Source organism: Megascapheus bottae, chromosome 7, assembly GCF_031878675.1.
Source record: "Megascapheus bottae isolate mThoBot1 chromosome 7, mThoBot2.hap1, whole genome shotgun sequence".
NCBI classification, from domain to species: domain Eukaryota; kingdom Metazoa; phylum Chordata; class Mammalia; order Rodentia; family Geomyidae; genus Megascapheus; species Megascapheus bottae.
Window position 1 is genome coordinate 36410824 of NC_143515.1, and position 14689 is coordinate 36425512.

General features: G+C 41.2%; 1 protein-coding gene across 1 annotated transcript in view; it reads right to left on the reverse strand.

The window, feature by feature from the left end:
- Positions 1-9974: 9974 nt before the first annotated feature.
- Arhgap25 (Rho GTPase activating protein 25) overlaps positions 9975-14689 on the reverse strand; it is a 71815-nt gene continuing 67100 nt past the window's right edge. The window contains exons 10-11 of the mRNA XM_090336767.1: positions 13963-14468; positions 9975-11632 (exon numbers count right to left, since the gene is read on the reverse strand). Coding sequence (XP_090192893.1) covers positions 11419-11632; positions 13963-14468 — 720 coding nt within the window. The 3' untranslated portion in view covers positions 9975-11418. The remainder of the gene's footprint in view (positions 11633-13962; positions 14469-14689) is intronic.

A 14689-nucleotide genomic window follows, 5' to 3' on the forward strand; every position in this document is an offset into this window, starting at 1 on the left:
AGTGTTTGATTGGCGCAGAAGTAAATTTCCTGAATTAATCATTAAAAAATTGTGAATATCTAGTTAAGCTTGTTCCAGTTAAGGATGTTCTGCCTGTCCAGTTTCCACAGCTCGGATACTGGATATCATCTCCATCAGACTTCTAAAAGCTGAAACAGCTGTGAGTCACTGGCTCTGCAGATCCAGAAGCTACTCACTGTGACCCAGATTGCTTGTTCAGCAGCTTCCATCAAGTTGACCGGGCCCCAGAGTCACGCTACTTCCCTGTTGAGAGATTTAGGAGATAGGAGGTCTAGAAACTTAATTGAAAAAGCTTTCTGATTAAAGCAGGTCACGTTTCAAGAGACATATTCAAAAATAATACTGGCTGAGGAAAAGGCCATGCTAGGAACAGAGGACAGATGTGGAGAACTCCAGATGGTTTCCCTGTGTTCTAATGTATATAGGGGCGGGGGGCGGGGAGGGGGTGTAACTGGTTGGATGGTGATTGTATGAAGTAAGACTGGTAATGGTGGCAGCTAATTAAAAATGATAAAGGGCATTGAGTGCTCGAAAGGGAAAACCGAGTGTTCCAGTCTGAAAAATTAAGTATTAGGTATTCATCAGATAGAAATATGACTGTGGAGTGAGGAGAAAGGTCAGGAGTGGTGGACTCAGGCTGGGAAACGAGAGCATTGTTCTGCCAGCGAGCACCGGGAGGCTTTCTTCTTTACTGTTAATTTACCCAAGATCCTGAGTCAGAGTCCACATGGTAAAGCCCACCCTCTCTCTCAGTGCCACTATGCCCATGACCTCTGGGTTAGCATAACAAAGTGGTACAGCTGTGAGAGCCTCAGCAGAGACACGTGTCAAGAGACACTGGCATTTCCCCATCTGCAAAGGTAGTCCTCAAAGATAGTCCAGGAAGATGCAGGGTTCCCAACACTCTGAGTCATAGCTCTACTGATGATGCTTCCAGAGGTGGAATACAGGAATGAATGTATAATAGAAACATGAGGAGTTGTGAATCTCAGTAGAAAAGTGCAAGTCAGTGAACAGTTTTACAGAAATACATTTTCAAACAAGGAACACCTGCAATGTGTGGCATAGGTAGACAGGACTGGACTTACTCAGTCTTCTGTTTGTCACAAACACTGCTTGGTCCATCACTGTGGACACTTTGTCAGGAGTCTACTCTCTCTCTCTCTCCCTCTCTCTCTCTCTCTCTCTCTCTCTCTCTCTCTCTCTCTCTCTCTCTCTCTCTCTCTCTCTCACACACACACACACACACACACACACACACACACACACACACACACACATCCCATCCCACTGTGGTACAGTTCACGGAGTCCTTTGACTCCTTTCTTCACTTTATCACAGTTTATCAGCCTTTGGTCTGTCCTTCACAGATTCACATCCATTATCAGCTTCCTTTCTCTCACTGTGTGGGTGTTGCTTTCATCTTAGCTACAAGGCAAAGCTCCAAGACTAGATTTATATTATTCTCTTTTCTCACTTTGTTCTTGGGTGGCTCTGGAGGATGGATGGATGCATGTACTCAGAGGTCTCCTAATCTGCAGACTGTGAGACTGTCCAACAATCCTTCCAATAGTCAACAGCGTCTCCATGTTCCATTAGTTACGAGTATTCCAAAAAAGAGAGTGTTCCAAATGCTTCACTCTTTTTTTTCTGTCCTAGAACCTATTTTCTTCCTGTGTATCCTACCAACTACCGTAGCTTCAGCCCCCTCAGCAATGAATTTTTTTGTCTATGTAGAGTACAGATATGCTATATAGAGTACAGGTATGCATGCCTAAGAGTGAACAGGAAATGATGGCCCATAAGACTCCAGGATACTCCAGTAAAGAGTGATGAGACAGGATCAGAATTAATTAAGATAAAAAGTAGTAGCTCACACTAAGCTCTTAGTAAGTGCCAGGCAGCATTCCAAACGTGGCACCTCCTCAATCCTCATGACAACATCATGCCCAAGTGGATAAAAACAGATTCCTTATTTACTCGTGCTTCTTTGCTAACAGAACGCTAATATAGCTCATCCCTATGGCAAAGTAAGGGAGGTAGGACAAAACACACTGATAAACAATTGAGAGTTAAGGATAAAGAATGATTGGGATAAAGATGATATTTCTGGAAATCTTTTCAAAGGTAAAAGTAGGATATAGGAAATTCTTATGAGAAAATAGCTCAGATCCCTCCACATTATCTTTGATACCATATGAAGATCAAAGAAGCCAAACAGAGCAGCCCACAAGAGTTCAGAGCTTTAGTTTGTTATATAAAATGAGAACTTCCATTCAGCGCATGAACCTTTTTAAAGGAATGATTTGTACTTCACTATTTCTAGACTAACTACTCCGATTAACACATTATAAAGTAAGCTGAAGAGGGGGGACCAAAGAGAAAGCAGTGGGTAAGAAGAGCACCAGCCAACACCAGTCGAGTATGCAGCGTATTTATTAGAAGAAATTCCTAAGCCACATATACATTGATGATGTCAGTAATCATAGCTACTCGGGAATATAAGATCTGAGGATTCTTGTTTGACACCAATTTGGGTAGAAAAAATCTTTTTCATATATATTTTATTGTACAGGGGACATACAGAGGGACTTAAGTTACATAAGTAAGGTCATGAGTACATTTTTTTGAACAATGTTATCCACTTCCTCATTTTCTCTCCTTATCCCACCTCCACAAGAGACTCGCATTTCCAATTTAATAATAGAACTCAAGTGGTTGATCCCCAGTGAAAAATATCAGCAAGTGTATAAAGCCCCAGTACTGGAAGAGAAAGAGAGAGAAGAGGGAGAGGGAGAGGGAGAAGGAGAGGAAGAGGGAAGCCAGAGGTGGTGCTACCCAGTTGCAATCCCAGTACTTAGTTAGGAGGGAGGCTGACCAGACTGGGTCACATTGTGAAACCTTGTCTCCAGAAATAATCAGACAAAATCTATACTCTGGGATTGTGTTTCTAATCATTGAATTTCTACACCTACTTAAACATTGCCTCTGACACTCCTCCTGGTAAATTTCCATAATTCTCATTTTCAGATTGGTTTTGGTTCTCTATCAGAGCTTTTCTTTCTTTAATTAAGTGTCATTCATGATCATCATGTTTTTATTTATTTGCCTTCTTATTACTGATTCTCCCCTTCTAGAAGAACCAAAATAAAACCTTCCTTTCTTGTCTTTCTCATAGAGCCTTGAATTTTCTGGGTTCCATAGACTAGGAAAAAATTATTACATATCTGGTACATCATAATAAAAGTTAGAACTTGCAATCCAATTTGGAGCCTCTTTGCTAAGTATATTTCCCCCAACTAATCATCTATATTGTTGTTAAAAACATATTTCACTTTAAATCTAATACATACAACGTTGCCTAGAAACCAGGCCAGATTTTTATTGAGGTTGTGTCTCCTCCTGATGGCTTTCCTTCTTTAGAAGCTCTGAGCCATGGAAAATTCTTTTAGAATTCTTCCAAAAGGGTTTCAAAGGAAACAATTGGAAGTGCCCTTGGCCATTCTTTCGTGGCTTTAAAATGCATGCTGCATATCAGTTTTGGGATATTTGCAGTGCTGTCTCAAATCCAGGACTCTGGTACTTCTCAAATCATGTTCCCAACTCAACATACCATCAGCAAAGAAATACATTCAGAAAATACTGTGTCCTCAGTAAATTTGTTATTAGTAAGCCAGGCATGGTGGTTCACGCCTGTTATCCCAGCTACTTGGAAGGCATAGATTAGAGGATCTCAATCCAAGGATATCCCCAGCCTCAAAGTAAAGCTATATCTGAAAAATAACTGAATGGAAAAAGGGCTTGAGGACATAGCTTGAAAGGTGAAGTGTCTGCCTACTAACCTAGAGGCCCTGACTTCCAACCCCAGTGCAAAAATGAAACAAACAAAAATCACACAGCTATTTGTTACTATGGACTAGATATAATATTCTTTTCCTTGGCCTTTGGCACATAAAAATATGAACAATAGTTATAAAACATTGTTGGGAATGTGGAGGTTATATTAAAAAATAAACAAAATCTGGATAAGAGCACTAAATAGTAGTGTTCAAAAAGAGCACTCAGTAATGGAGCTCCTCAAAAGAAAGGATGAAAACTATGGAGTATTTTCTCTTCAAAGGTACTTTTCTGTTGTTTTTGAATTACTTTGTGAGTAAAAAAGATCATAACTAAAGGTACACAATTCTGAGTCTGTCAACTCACAAATAACAAGCAGAAGTTTGTAAAACTTTTCAATTCACAGCTTCCTTAAAATGCATGTCATGGTATTCTTGGTTCGAAAGAAACATGTAGTTCCCTCATTTACTAATTAAAATCAAAGCAATTTAAGAATATTTAACTTGTGTTTTAATTTAGTAGCTAGCTATTTGAAAAAGCAGATGTACATTGAAAGAAAAATAATGCATTCAAGATTTCATTTGCAAATAACCACAATTACTAACAGGACATGTACTCCTGTTGAGTGCTATGTAGTTTCTCCAAACCAGAATCACATTGGACATTTCTAGATACAGTTTCCTTTTCATGATGGTTTGCATGTGATTCTTGTAATTTATCTTACCATAGCTATGTCCTCTGTTCCAGAAAATTCAGCATGGTTGAAAGGGATGTAGACAATCTACTGGAGACACTGAAAACCACGTCAGGCTGGTAGGCTTTTCCGAGAGCCCTTGTGTGTTTGTGATGGCTGGTGTAGTGGGCAAAGGCACACCCGTTGGGAAACATCAGAATTGTTATTTTTGGCTGCCAAGAACTATGGGAAGATCAGGTATGTGAGACCACCATTAATAAATTAATCTTGTCAATAGCAATTTCTATATGAATGCAATGCATCTGGCTGGGGTGGAGGATATCTATGTCATATATCAAGCCTTGTTTTCATGGAGTATATTTAAGGGAAGTTCTCCAAGATCACTTCCTTGTTTTAGTGAAGGCTTTGTACAGACCCTAGACATTCAGCCAGGCTGGAGGACTAGGGCATTGACCATGGGTATCTTTTCCTAGGTCTCAGGCAGGCTGAAGTTTACTACTTAGAAGCAAGAGATCTGCTTTGTTGGGCTTTAGACCTCCACCTTTAGATCTAGGTCCCTGTTATGAAAACCTAAAAATGATTAGCACAGAAAGGGTTCAAAGGTCCCAGGCTTCAAAGGTCAAACTAGTCCTAGGAAGTTATAAGCTTTCCAAAAGAAACATTGTTTTTGACTACAGCCTCATAGTCTAGTCCTAGGCCGCCACCCAAGTACCATAGGCCTTTCAATCTAGTGGGCCAGTGGGTGGATGGAAAGCTATGAGTCTAGAGCTCCCACTGGTGGCAGGAGTGACCACCATCATTATCTGGTTGAACATTTGATTTCCTTACTTCATATTGGGCTTAACAGCCAGGCCCACACCAGAAGCATCCAAAACACGCTGTCTTTATCTTCATGAGGACACTTCTCTACACACTAGCAGTTTTCTGTGGACTCTCATGGAACAATTGTTATCTTTCTTCATAAAAGTATCCTTTTTTTTCAGTCATGGGGCTTGAACTCTGAGTTTGGGTCCTGTCCTTGAGCTCTTCAGTTCAAGGCTAGCGCTCTACCACTTTGAGCCACAATACCACTTCCAGTTTTCCGGTGGTTAATTGTTGATAAGACTTTTGTGCTCAGCCTGGCTTTACCTCGATCTTCAGATGTCAGTCTCCTGAGTAACTAGGATTACAGGCACAAGCCACCAGTACCCAGAAAGTATCTTCACTGTTTATTATTAGAATAAACTTCCCAAAGAAATATATATATATATATATATATATAATCAACATCAACAAAACCGCACCAGGAAACATGAAAAGATGAGGTGGGTTTAGGAGTAAAAGAGTAGATGAATGAAGAGAAGGGGGTGGGGAGAATGGAGCCAAGAATTCAATGTATAGCCTACAAAATTTTCTTATATCCACTCAAAGTTGGCATTGGCCTCCCTATCCAGATTATCTTTCATGGAGGTCAACTATCTTAAGACTGGCATAGGAGTTATTGAATGCCATGTGCTTTTTGTATATTCTGTTTCTTCAATTACTCTCAAATTACTTTCTGAAGAGCCATGGTGACACACAAGCACCACTGCCAATGAGTAAGAAAAATATGCACAGCAAATGAAATCCATGATGTTCACGTAATTGGATCAATAATATGAAATCTATTATGAGAACATAAAGCAATAGCCCAAAGCCAAGAGTATTAGTTTTGCTTAGTACTCAGCACCTTAGCAAGTAAGCAATCTCAGAGTGACACAGAATAAAGACTCTTCTAGCAGGGGCTTTCCTTTCTTTTCATAATAAAGTTATTTCTCCATATCCATAGGCTTTACATCTCAAAATTCAACCCACTATAGACAGAACCTAACCCCCTCACACATACCTGTAAAAAACATACACTTATTGTCTATTTTATTCTTCCCCAAACAATACAGTATAATAACATTCATACTGGATTGGATATTATAATATAAAGATTGATTCAATTATACTAGAGGATATTAGTAGAATATATACACATAGGCTAGTATATCCTAGAGACATGAGTATCCATGAATTTTGGAATCTACAGAGATCGCCAGAACCAACCAATCTCAAGAAGATACCAAGGGGAAACCATATGCAGCCTTAAAATATGCACACTACCTAACTCAAGGCATTTGCTTCCTAGAGATTAAGTTCAGATTCCCACAGAACTGCTGTCCAGCTCCAAAGCCGTTGAGCTGGGCCATGTGCTCACCTAGCTTTTCCCTTGAAAGGGGAGCAGCAGTAAAACCACCTCCCTTTTTCATAGCCTGGGAAGGAAGCAACTTATAAGCAAAACAATGGTTTTGTATCTTTGCCAGAAGCAATAATTAAACTCAAGAAGCAGGGGGCAAGTTTATGTCAATACATGGCCAAGATGGGCCTTGTTCAAAGTCATCAGATAGCTATTCTTCTGGTGGCTCAATGACCCATTGTTTTGAAAACAGTCAGACCACGTAAGACAGAGCTGAAGACATTTCACATCAGGAAGCTGCAAACCCCAAATAAGGACAAAACATATATTTAACTCATGACACATCTCGCACAAAAAAGAGATGGAAAATGTATGAACTTCTTTTCTTTCCCAGAATCACATTATTCCCACCAAGTTCTTTATGTGGAATAAGTACATTTTTCTCTCTCTAAAGCACATCCTTTAAGTTTATCCAATGTGCCCCACTTGGCCCTCATAATCTCTAAAGAAGAGGGAAGGTTTCTCTGAGTGGAAAGAAGAGTTGAGGATAACTGAAGTTTAGCATGATGAGTAAATGTCTAGCCTCATCCTTTCTTTGCCACAAAGAACCAGAAACACAATGGATATCCTAATCCCAGAGTTATTTCCAAGAGGTCTTTTGAGAGTAGAGATGATTCATCAGACCATGAATGATCCATACAAGGACCTAGTGACATGCCAGCCATTTCTCAGGAGAAGCAGATGGTTAGGACTTTGTGCCATGGAGAAATCTTCACTTGTAGATGGCTCTATTTTGCTGCTGAGTAACAAAAGGCACATTTAGGGATTCTTTCCTGAACACCTACCAGAGCTCTTTAAACCATGCCCTCAAGTGCCTGTGTATCAGCTCGATATTCAAAGCAAGGACATCTCAAAATTCTTGGATGTGCCAGGCACGGTGGTTCATATCCATAATCCTAGCTACTTAGGAGGCTGAGATCTGAGCATCATGGTTCAAAGCCAGACCAATACTAAAGAATATGAGACTCTTATCTCCAATTAACCACTAGAAAATGGGAAGTGGGGCTGTGACTCAGGGTTAGGGCGGTAGCCTTGAGCTGAAGATCTCAGGGACAGCACCCAGACCCAGAGTTTAAGCCCCATGATCCACAAATAAAAAATTCTTGGATGTTTTGTTTATGGCAAAGTTACCTTATTCTTCTAAATAAATGAACATATGATAAGCAAGCAAAGGTGGAGATTCAGAGAATGGAGATGCAGATGGGAGAGAGGAGTGCATGGATTTGATGTTATCATTGGCATGGTTTGAACTAAACTCAGCAGTTTTAGAATCAAGTAAATTCCCAGGACCCCTCCTCTCTGATTTCTGCTTTAATTGGTATGGGATGTGATGTAAGCATCTGAATTTCTATTTTACTGGTCTACTGTATAACCAAGACCAAGAGCTACAGTCTTGAAACATCAATTGGTAACACAAACAGATGAAAAAGTCTCAAATACAGTGTGTAGTTATACCAAGGAGCTGTGGCCTGCTTTATACCCTGGAAGCACTTAGCAACTGATGTTTGAGAAATAAGTCAAGAAAAGAAACGAGTATATGATCTGTGGGTCAGGAGACACTGGTCAGTCTATTGTCTCAGCCACACATTTCCTGCCGATGGAAGGAACTGCTTGGATTAAATCCACTACAGAGCATCTTCCAGGTTTGTTATTCTCTAAGAAAATCTTCCAGTATTAGAAGAAGTGAGAGTTACAACTGTACATCCTTATTAAAATTGCCTGCTTACTCCTCATAAGAAATTGCTCTGGGAAATCTGAACCACAAGCCTTGAATGCCAGCCTGGCATGGAGATTGCCATAGCTCCACCCTGAGAGTCTCTCCCCTCCTAGTCTTCTCTGGCAAGATGAAGGGCTTCATATGATTCTTGTAAGGGACATCCACTTTAATTATGGGATCAGCCTATAAATTTTCTTCCTGCTCCGCTGGAAGCACATGGCCTGCTCATTGCTGGTATCTGCACAGGAAGTGGCGGAATGCGGAAGTTTACCAGATGTTAGTGTACACGTCCTCCTGTTCCTAGCCAATGGAGTCCAGCCAGCTGTTGCTGTGGCACTGTGCTCCTTACCCTTCCCCCTTCTCAGCAGCCTGAGGCTGCCCTGGAATCTCCTGCTTCTGGCTTTTCTGAACAGAGCTTAGGGCAGTTGGTGAAAACAAGAACAAGTGTTTATGTCTTACATCCTTTGCAGCAGAACTCCACATTGGTCTTTTCATGCTTCCGACATTGACCGAAACCTATTGATATTCAGATAGTGCCTCAGTACAAACTGTCCCATCTAGTGTGTAAACTCAGTGAGAAACCCACACATGTCTTGGGGGGGCGTGTGTGTGTGTGTGTGTGTGTGTGTGTGTGTGTGTGTGTGTGTGTGTGTGTGTGTATGCATGCACATGCATGCATATGATCCTGTCTGGAATTCTAGCAAGGAAGGAAGAGGTTTTAAGATGCATCTTGCAGAACTTTCCAGGCATGTGAGCAGAGATGGGTAAGGAGAAGGTGAGGGTGGGTGTTGGCAAGAAAGAAAGGAAGACTTGGTACTGTCCTGTATTGTCATAGGAAATGCCTGGGCCCAACAACTGGCACAGATCATTTTCTAAGACTGCCTTTCTGAAACTGCCCTCCCATCACAGTGATGGAGGGAGCTATCCTGTCATGTATCTTATGCTCAGCTTTATGAGGCATTAGGGAAAATGATATCCTATTCCAGATCTTCTTTCCAGACCCTTCTTTGGACTAGAACCCTGGAACATGGAGTAAAGTGTCAACATTCTCATTTATTCCTGCTTCTAAAGCTCCAATGCCTGTTTGCTGTCTCAGCCTATGGGTGGGAGGAATGAGATCAGAGGTACCCCCCACCTGGAGGATGATGGGATTCCAACATGGCATTGCCACCGTTTGCTCTTGAACTCACCATGGACCTGGAACATAGACCCAAAACTGACTTCAGGGCCTACTTTCAGGCCATTGTCATCTGTGGAACTGTGGTACTGGCCATTCCCATACTCCACTCTGCTTAGTACCCAGAGACTCAGTGTGAGGCATCTGGAAGGAACACATGTACACATGCAAGAAGAACTTCCTGCAGGCATTCATCAGCACAAATCAGGAGTCCAACCAAGGATGCCAAACTTGCAACTCTAAGTTAACAACACACAGAACCTGGGAAATCAAAGATTTTTATTGCATTTCTTAACAATAGCCCAGTTGTCATCTTTTAATCTTTCATAAGCAAGACTCTAGGATGGAGCTCTGTGTTGTCCCTCTCCACATCAATGTGGTCCTTTGGGAGTTACAGGTGGTAGCACAGAGCCTGAGCAACAGAAATCAAGAATAACAACCAGAAGCTGGGGGCCAGTGGTTCATGCCCATAATCCTAGCTACTTAACAGGCTGAGATCGGAAAGAGTAACAGTTCTAACACTGATACTGGTAAGGTCAAGGACTTCTTTTTAAACATCTCACCAACAGAAAACATAAAAACCTATCTTGGATTAAGAGGTCTGAGCAGAAGAAGCCTCTGATGTAGGATGGGAGTCCTTTTGTAAGGTGTTGTTTAGTGCCTTATGCTCTTTGAAGGAAAGGGAACTTTCTGCCAATGGCCATTTGGATATTTAGATATCATTCTTGGTTCAAACAAAAGTATCAATACAGGCCATAAGTAACCGACAAAAGCCAATGAGAAATACATACCAGTCCTGTCAAATATCATATATTTTTATGGCCATATTCTACCTGCAGTCTGAATGAACCCACACTTCAGAGAGTAAAATCACATTTTGGTCAAACAAAACAGACCCTCCATACATGACCACGGTACTGAAAGGAAAATGGGGACTGGAATGCATGGTCTCCCCAACCCCCGCCCATTCCTGCTCCTTCACCAAGCCATACATCACGAGGGTGATGGATCTGCTTCAAGGGCGGGTGTCCTTTACTAATTCTTGTGAAGATTTTTGCAAGGATTACAAGTAGCCTTCCTCCTCCTCTTCCTTCTTCTTCTCTTATTTAAATACAATTATCCATTTATAAATAAAGTTCTTGGTTTATTTTCAATCTAGTCATCAGTTTTGGAATGCTTGGCATCAGGGTAGGGGATGTCAGGTTGGGTTCTGGCTCCAGCGGGTTCAGCTTCTCAATCGTTACCCTCCATAAATGAGTACTTGAGAGCTGAGTACCTGTCCCTTGTCTCTGAGCAGGCCTCAGAGCATCTAACCAGGCAAGTGATTTCACACAAATAAAGATGGAACGCCTCAGCCTAACTCTGTGCCAGGCCCAGACTTCTGCCTGAGTCCTGAGATGTCCTGCTCCAGGGGTCTCCTTAGTCAGTCTACCCTGGAAAGTTCCATTTCACTCTGCCTGAGGCCACAGAGGAACAACACAAGTGCCGCAGGCACGCAAGGTTCAAGTATCACATGTATCTATCTGTGTCTCTGCTGACCCTTATCTTCCCGTAAAGTTCACTGATTTCTTTATGGGAAAATGTGTTTCTCCCTACAGATGTCCTTCTCAAGATTCTCAGAGAGTATTTTGTTCTTCCAGTCATCAGGCAGCAGAGGAGAAGCATCAAAGCTGGACCTGACTTATGCGATCCTAGCAGTACTCCTGGAACTCTCAAGCATCTGTCTTGGTCTTGGGCTCCTTCATTGATTTTACAAATTCTTTTACTTCTTCTTCTAACACCTTGTTCCTCCTCTCCACATCCTCCCTGGAGCGCTCCATGTTTCGGAGACTGATTTCCAATGCAGCAAATTTCTTCTTTTCACTATCCAGCTCCTCACTGAGTCTTACCACCTTAGCCCAGACATCATAATTCTCCTTCTCAAGGCTACAAAGAAGGAAAGAAAAATTGTATTCACAATTGTTTTGTTAAATGGCAAGTCGTTTGTACAACTACTTAAAGATAATAAAAAAAAGAATAAAGAAGGAAGTAAGATTTATGAAAAAGATGAAAGAAAGAAAGAAAAAAGGAAAGGAGGAAGGAAAGAAGAAAGAAAATGGGTACTGTAGTTTTTCCTTCACAGCTGTACACTCTTGTTTACAACCTTGTGTTGTTTTTCCTTTCCAAAACATAAGACCCAGTCTAACTGGTGCCTTTCTCTCCTGTCCACACGAAGACTTTCCAGCCAAGCAGGATTGTCAGGAGTCTAGGCCTCACCTTTGTCATTTTATACCATCTGGTGACATCTCTTAAGCTAGTATTCTGCATGTCATTTCATGTTTTCTATCTTCAGTCATATAATAAGATCGATGAAGAAATCACTTCTGACAGATTTATACGTCTATCCTTATAGCAACTGGCATCTGTCCTGTTCAATAGAATCTGTGGAGGCTACATCCATAATCCAGATTCCCAACATTTCTATAGTTTCAGATGGTATGATGAGAAATTTGCTTCAGAATTTCATTTTTAGGACACTGCCTCCCTACCCCCGAATCAACTCACCTCTATTCTTCAGACTTGAGCTTCCATTTTAGTCCTTGTCTTGGGTAGTTTCTTCAAAGACCTTGACATATTCTGCATGTAACAACCTTTCCTCAGAACCTTGTCTGTCCCTATCTATCTCTTCTTAGAGCAAATCTAATTTCATTCCTTTTCACCTTTTTATTACAAATCTAGTTTTCTTCTCAAAGTTCTCCAACCCTTCTTGGCAGGTAGAAAACTCCAGGGAAGATACTGTGCTAGAATCCTGAGCACTGCTTCTAGTGAACAGGATGTGTTTATGGGGGTTCTAGAATCTGGGTAACCTATGTTAAAATCCTAACTCTGGGCCGGGAGTTTGGCCTAGTGGTAGAGTGCTTGCCTAGCATGCACGAAGACCCGGGTTCGATTCCTCGGTACCACATACATAGAAAAAAGCCAGAAATGGTGCTGTGGCTCAAGTGGTAGAGCTCTAACCTTGAGAAAGTCCAAGGACAGTGCTCAGGCCTTGAGCTCAAGCCCAGGACTGGCAAAAAAAAATCCTAACTCCTTTCATGTCTGGTCACATGACTTTCAGGAATGGTTTTATACTTTCTGAATCTTATTTCTCCTGGGAAATAGGGATGCTAACTATTCTACAGAATTGTTGTAAGTATTCAAGATTTCTCTAAAGCCCAAAGCTGTTCTGATCAGAAGCAGTCACCTCTCGGGCAGCTGGTTCTTTTCCCACTCTACCAATGATACTCCTCTGCTAGAAAGAAATGGGAACCTTCTCCTCAATGGCTTTGATCACAGCCAAAATTTCAGAGAACTCTTTTCATTCTACAATTGATTGATTTCAGGATCTCAGAGCTCAGGTTCTCAATAGAGCTACATTTTGCTTAGAGGATGACAGAGCTCTGTAGGAATATTGGATAGAGGCTCACAACAGTCTTCCTTTTGGTACCTAAGTCTTAATGGATGAAGGCTTCTTCATTCATTCTTATGGATGAAGTATCTATAAACATGGATATTCAGCAGGTTGCATTTCATGGCCTTAAAACTAGTGTGGATATGGGTAAAACTAGTTGAGGTTATCTCTCATGATCGAGAGGTTGCTGAGAGATCAGAAGCTTCATAAAACACCTCCAATCCCAGGAAAACACTACCTACTCCACACAGCAGATTGTAAGTAAGTGTCTTAGGAAATATATGAGCATAGGACAATAACTTCCTAAGATCAAGACCCCCCACTGCTGTTCCCCATGTAACATGTGGTTAATGGGAAGCTAGTGAGTAGCTGAAACATAAGTCAGGTGGAAACTATCCAGAAGTTTCCATCTTAAACAGGCTTTCTGATGGCTAAGACAACCCCACTGGGTCATGTTGTTCCCAAAGCTAGATTTCTGCTGGTCCCTTGTAGATGCTTAAAAAATAGCTGTAGAATCAATGAATGGCATTTATATAAATCACTATAAAAGTTTTTTGTTTTCATTTCATCAAAATACACTGATTCTTAAGGAACCACTATTTGGAAATTGTGTAAGCTCTTTTGGAAAAATATTCAAGTTTTCATAAGTCTAATAATAAGTTTAGGATTTTCACTCAAGTGGATATCTAAGCCGTTCTTTTCCCTCTTTGGACTGCCATCTTTGCTAAATAGTTTGTAATGTGATTTCTCTGGCAGATGAGAACAATTCCTATTGTTTCCAAAGATTGAACCAAGTGTTTCCCATACTCCTCTACATGGAACTTACCTTTTTATCTGTTCCTCATAGGTTTGCTTCTGTATTTCTATTTCCTTCTGTAGGTCCTGGACCATCTTCTGCAAAGAATCCAGTTCTTCTCCAGAAATTTTCCGTCTGGGCCCAGTTTCAGAGCTCATGTCAGAGTCACAAGCAGAGGAAGGTAGCACATCTACTGTGTTCCCAGAGACTTCTGGCAGGACAGGGACATTATCATAGGTAGAAGTCCTCTGGGAGTCAGACAGATGGCGCAAGTCCTGAGACATGGTTCTCCTGTGGCCTTCCCCTGCCTTGGTCCCAGAAGACCAAAACTCATTTTTGAAGACCTCTATTTTGTTGCTATTGGCACTTTGAAAAGCTGATGTCAAGAAACATTTTCGGTTAGGGAGAGTTTGAGTCCTTTTTCTAGACTGCATCTTCCACTCCTCCGGCTTTTCCCTGGGGCCCTTGCTGTGGTCCTCTTGCTGCTGGTCATGTGGCTGTAGTCTAGTGGGGCTAGTGGCATCTGTGTCATTTATCTAGAAGAAAATATTCATAGATGTTACAAATGTTTTTTCCACTCACGTATCATGTCCCTAAGATTAGGAATTGCAAAAAAATATTTCCTGGTTGCGTAGTTGCTTCTCTCAGAAGATCATTACTTAATTTATCACCTTAGTTTATTATCTAGATGGAAATTCTTCATAAAGATACTGCATGTAGGAAAGTTGCTCACACTCAAAACATGCAATGCTGACCA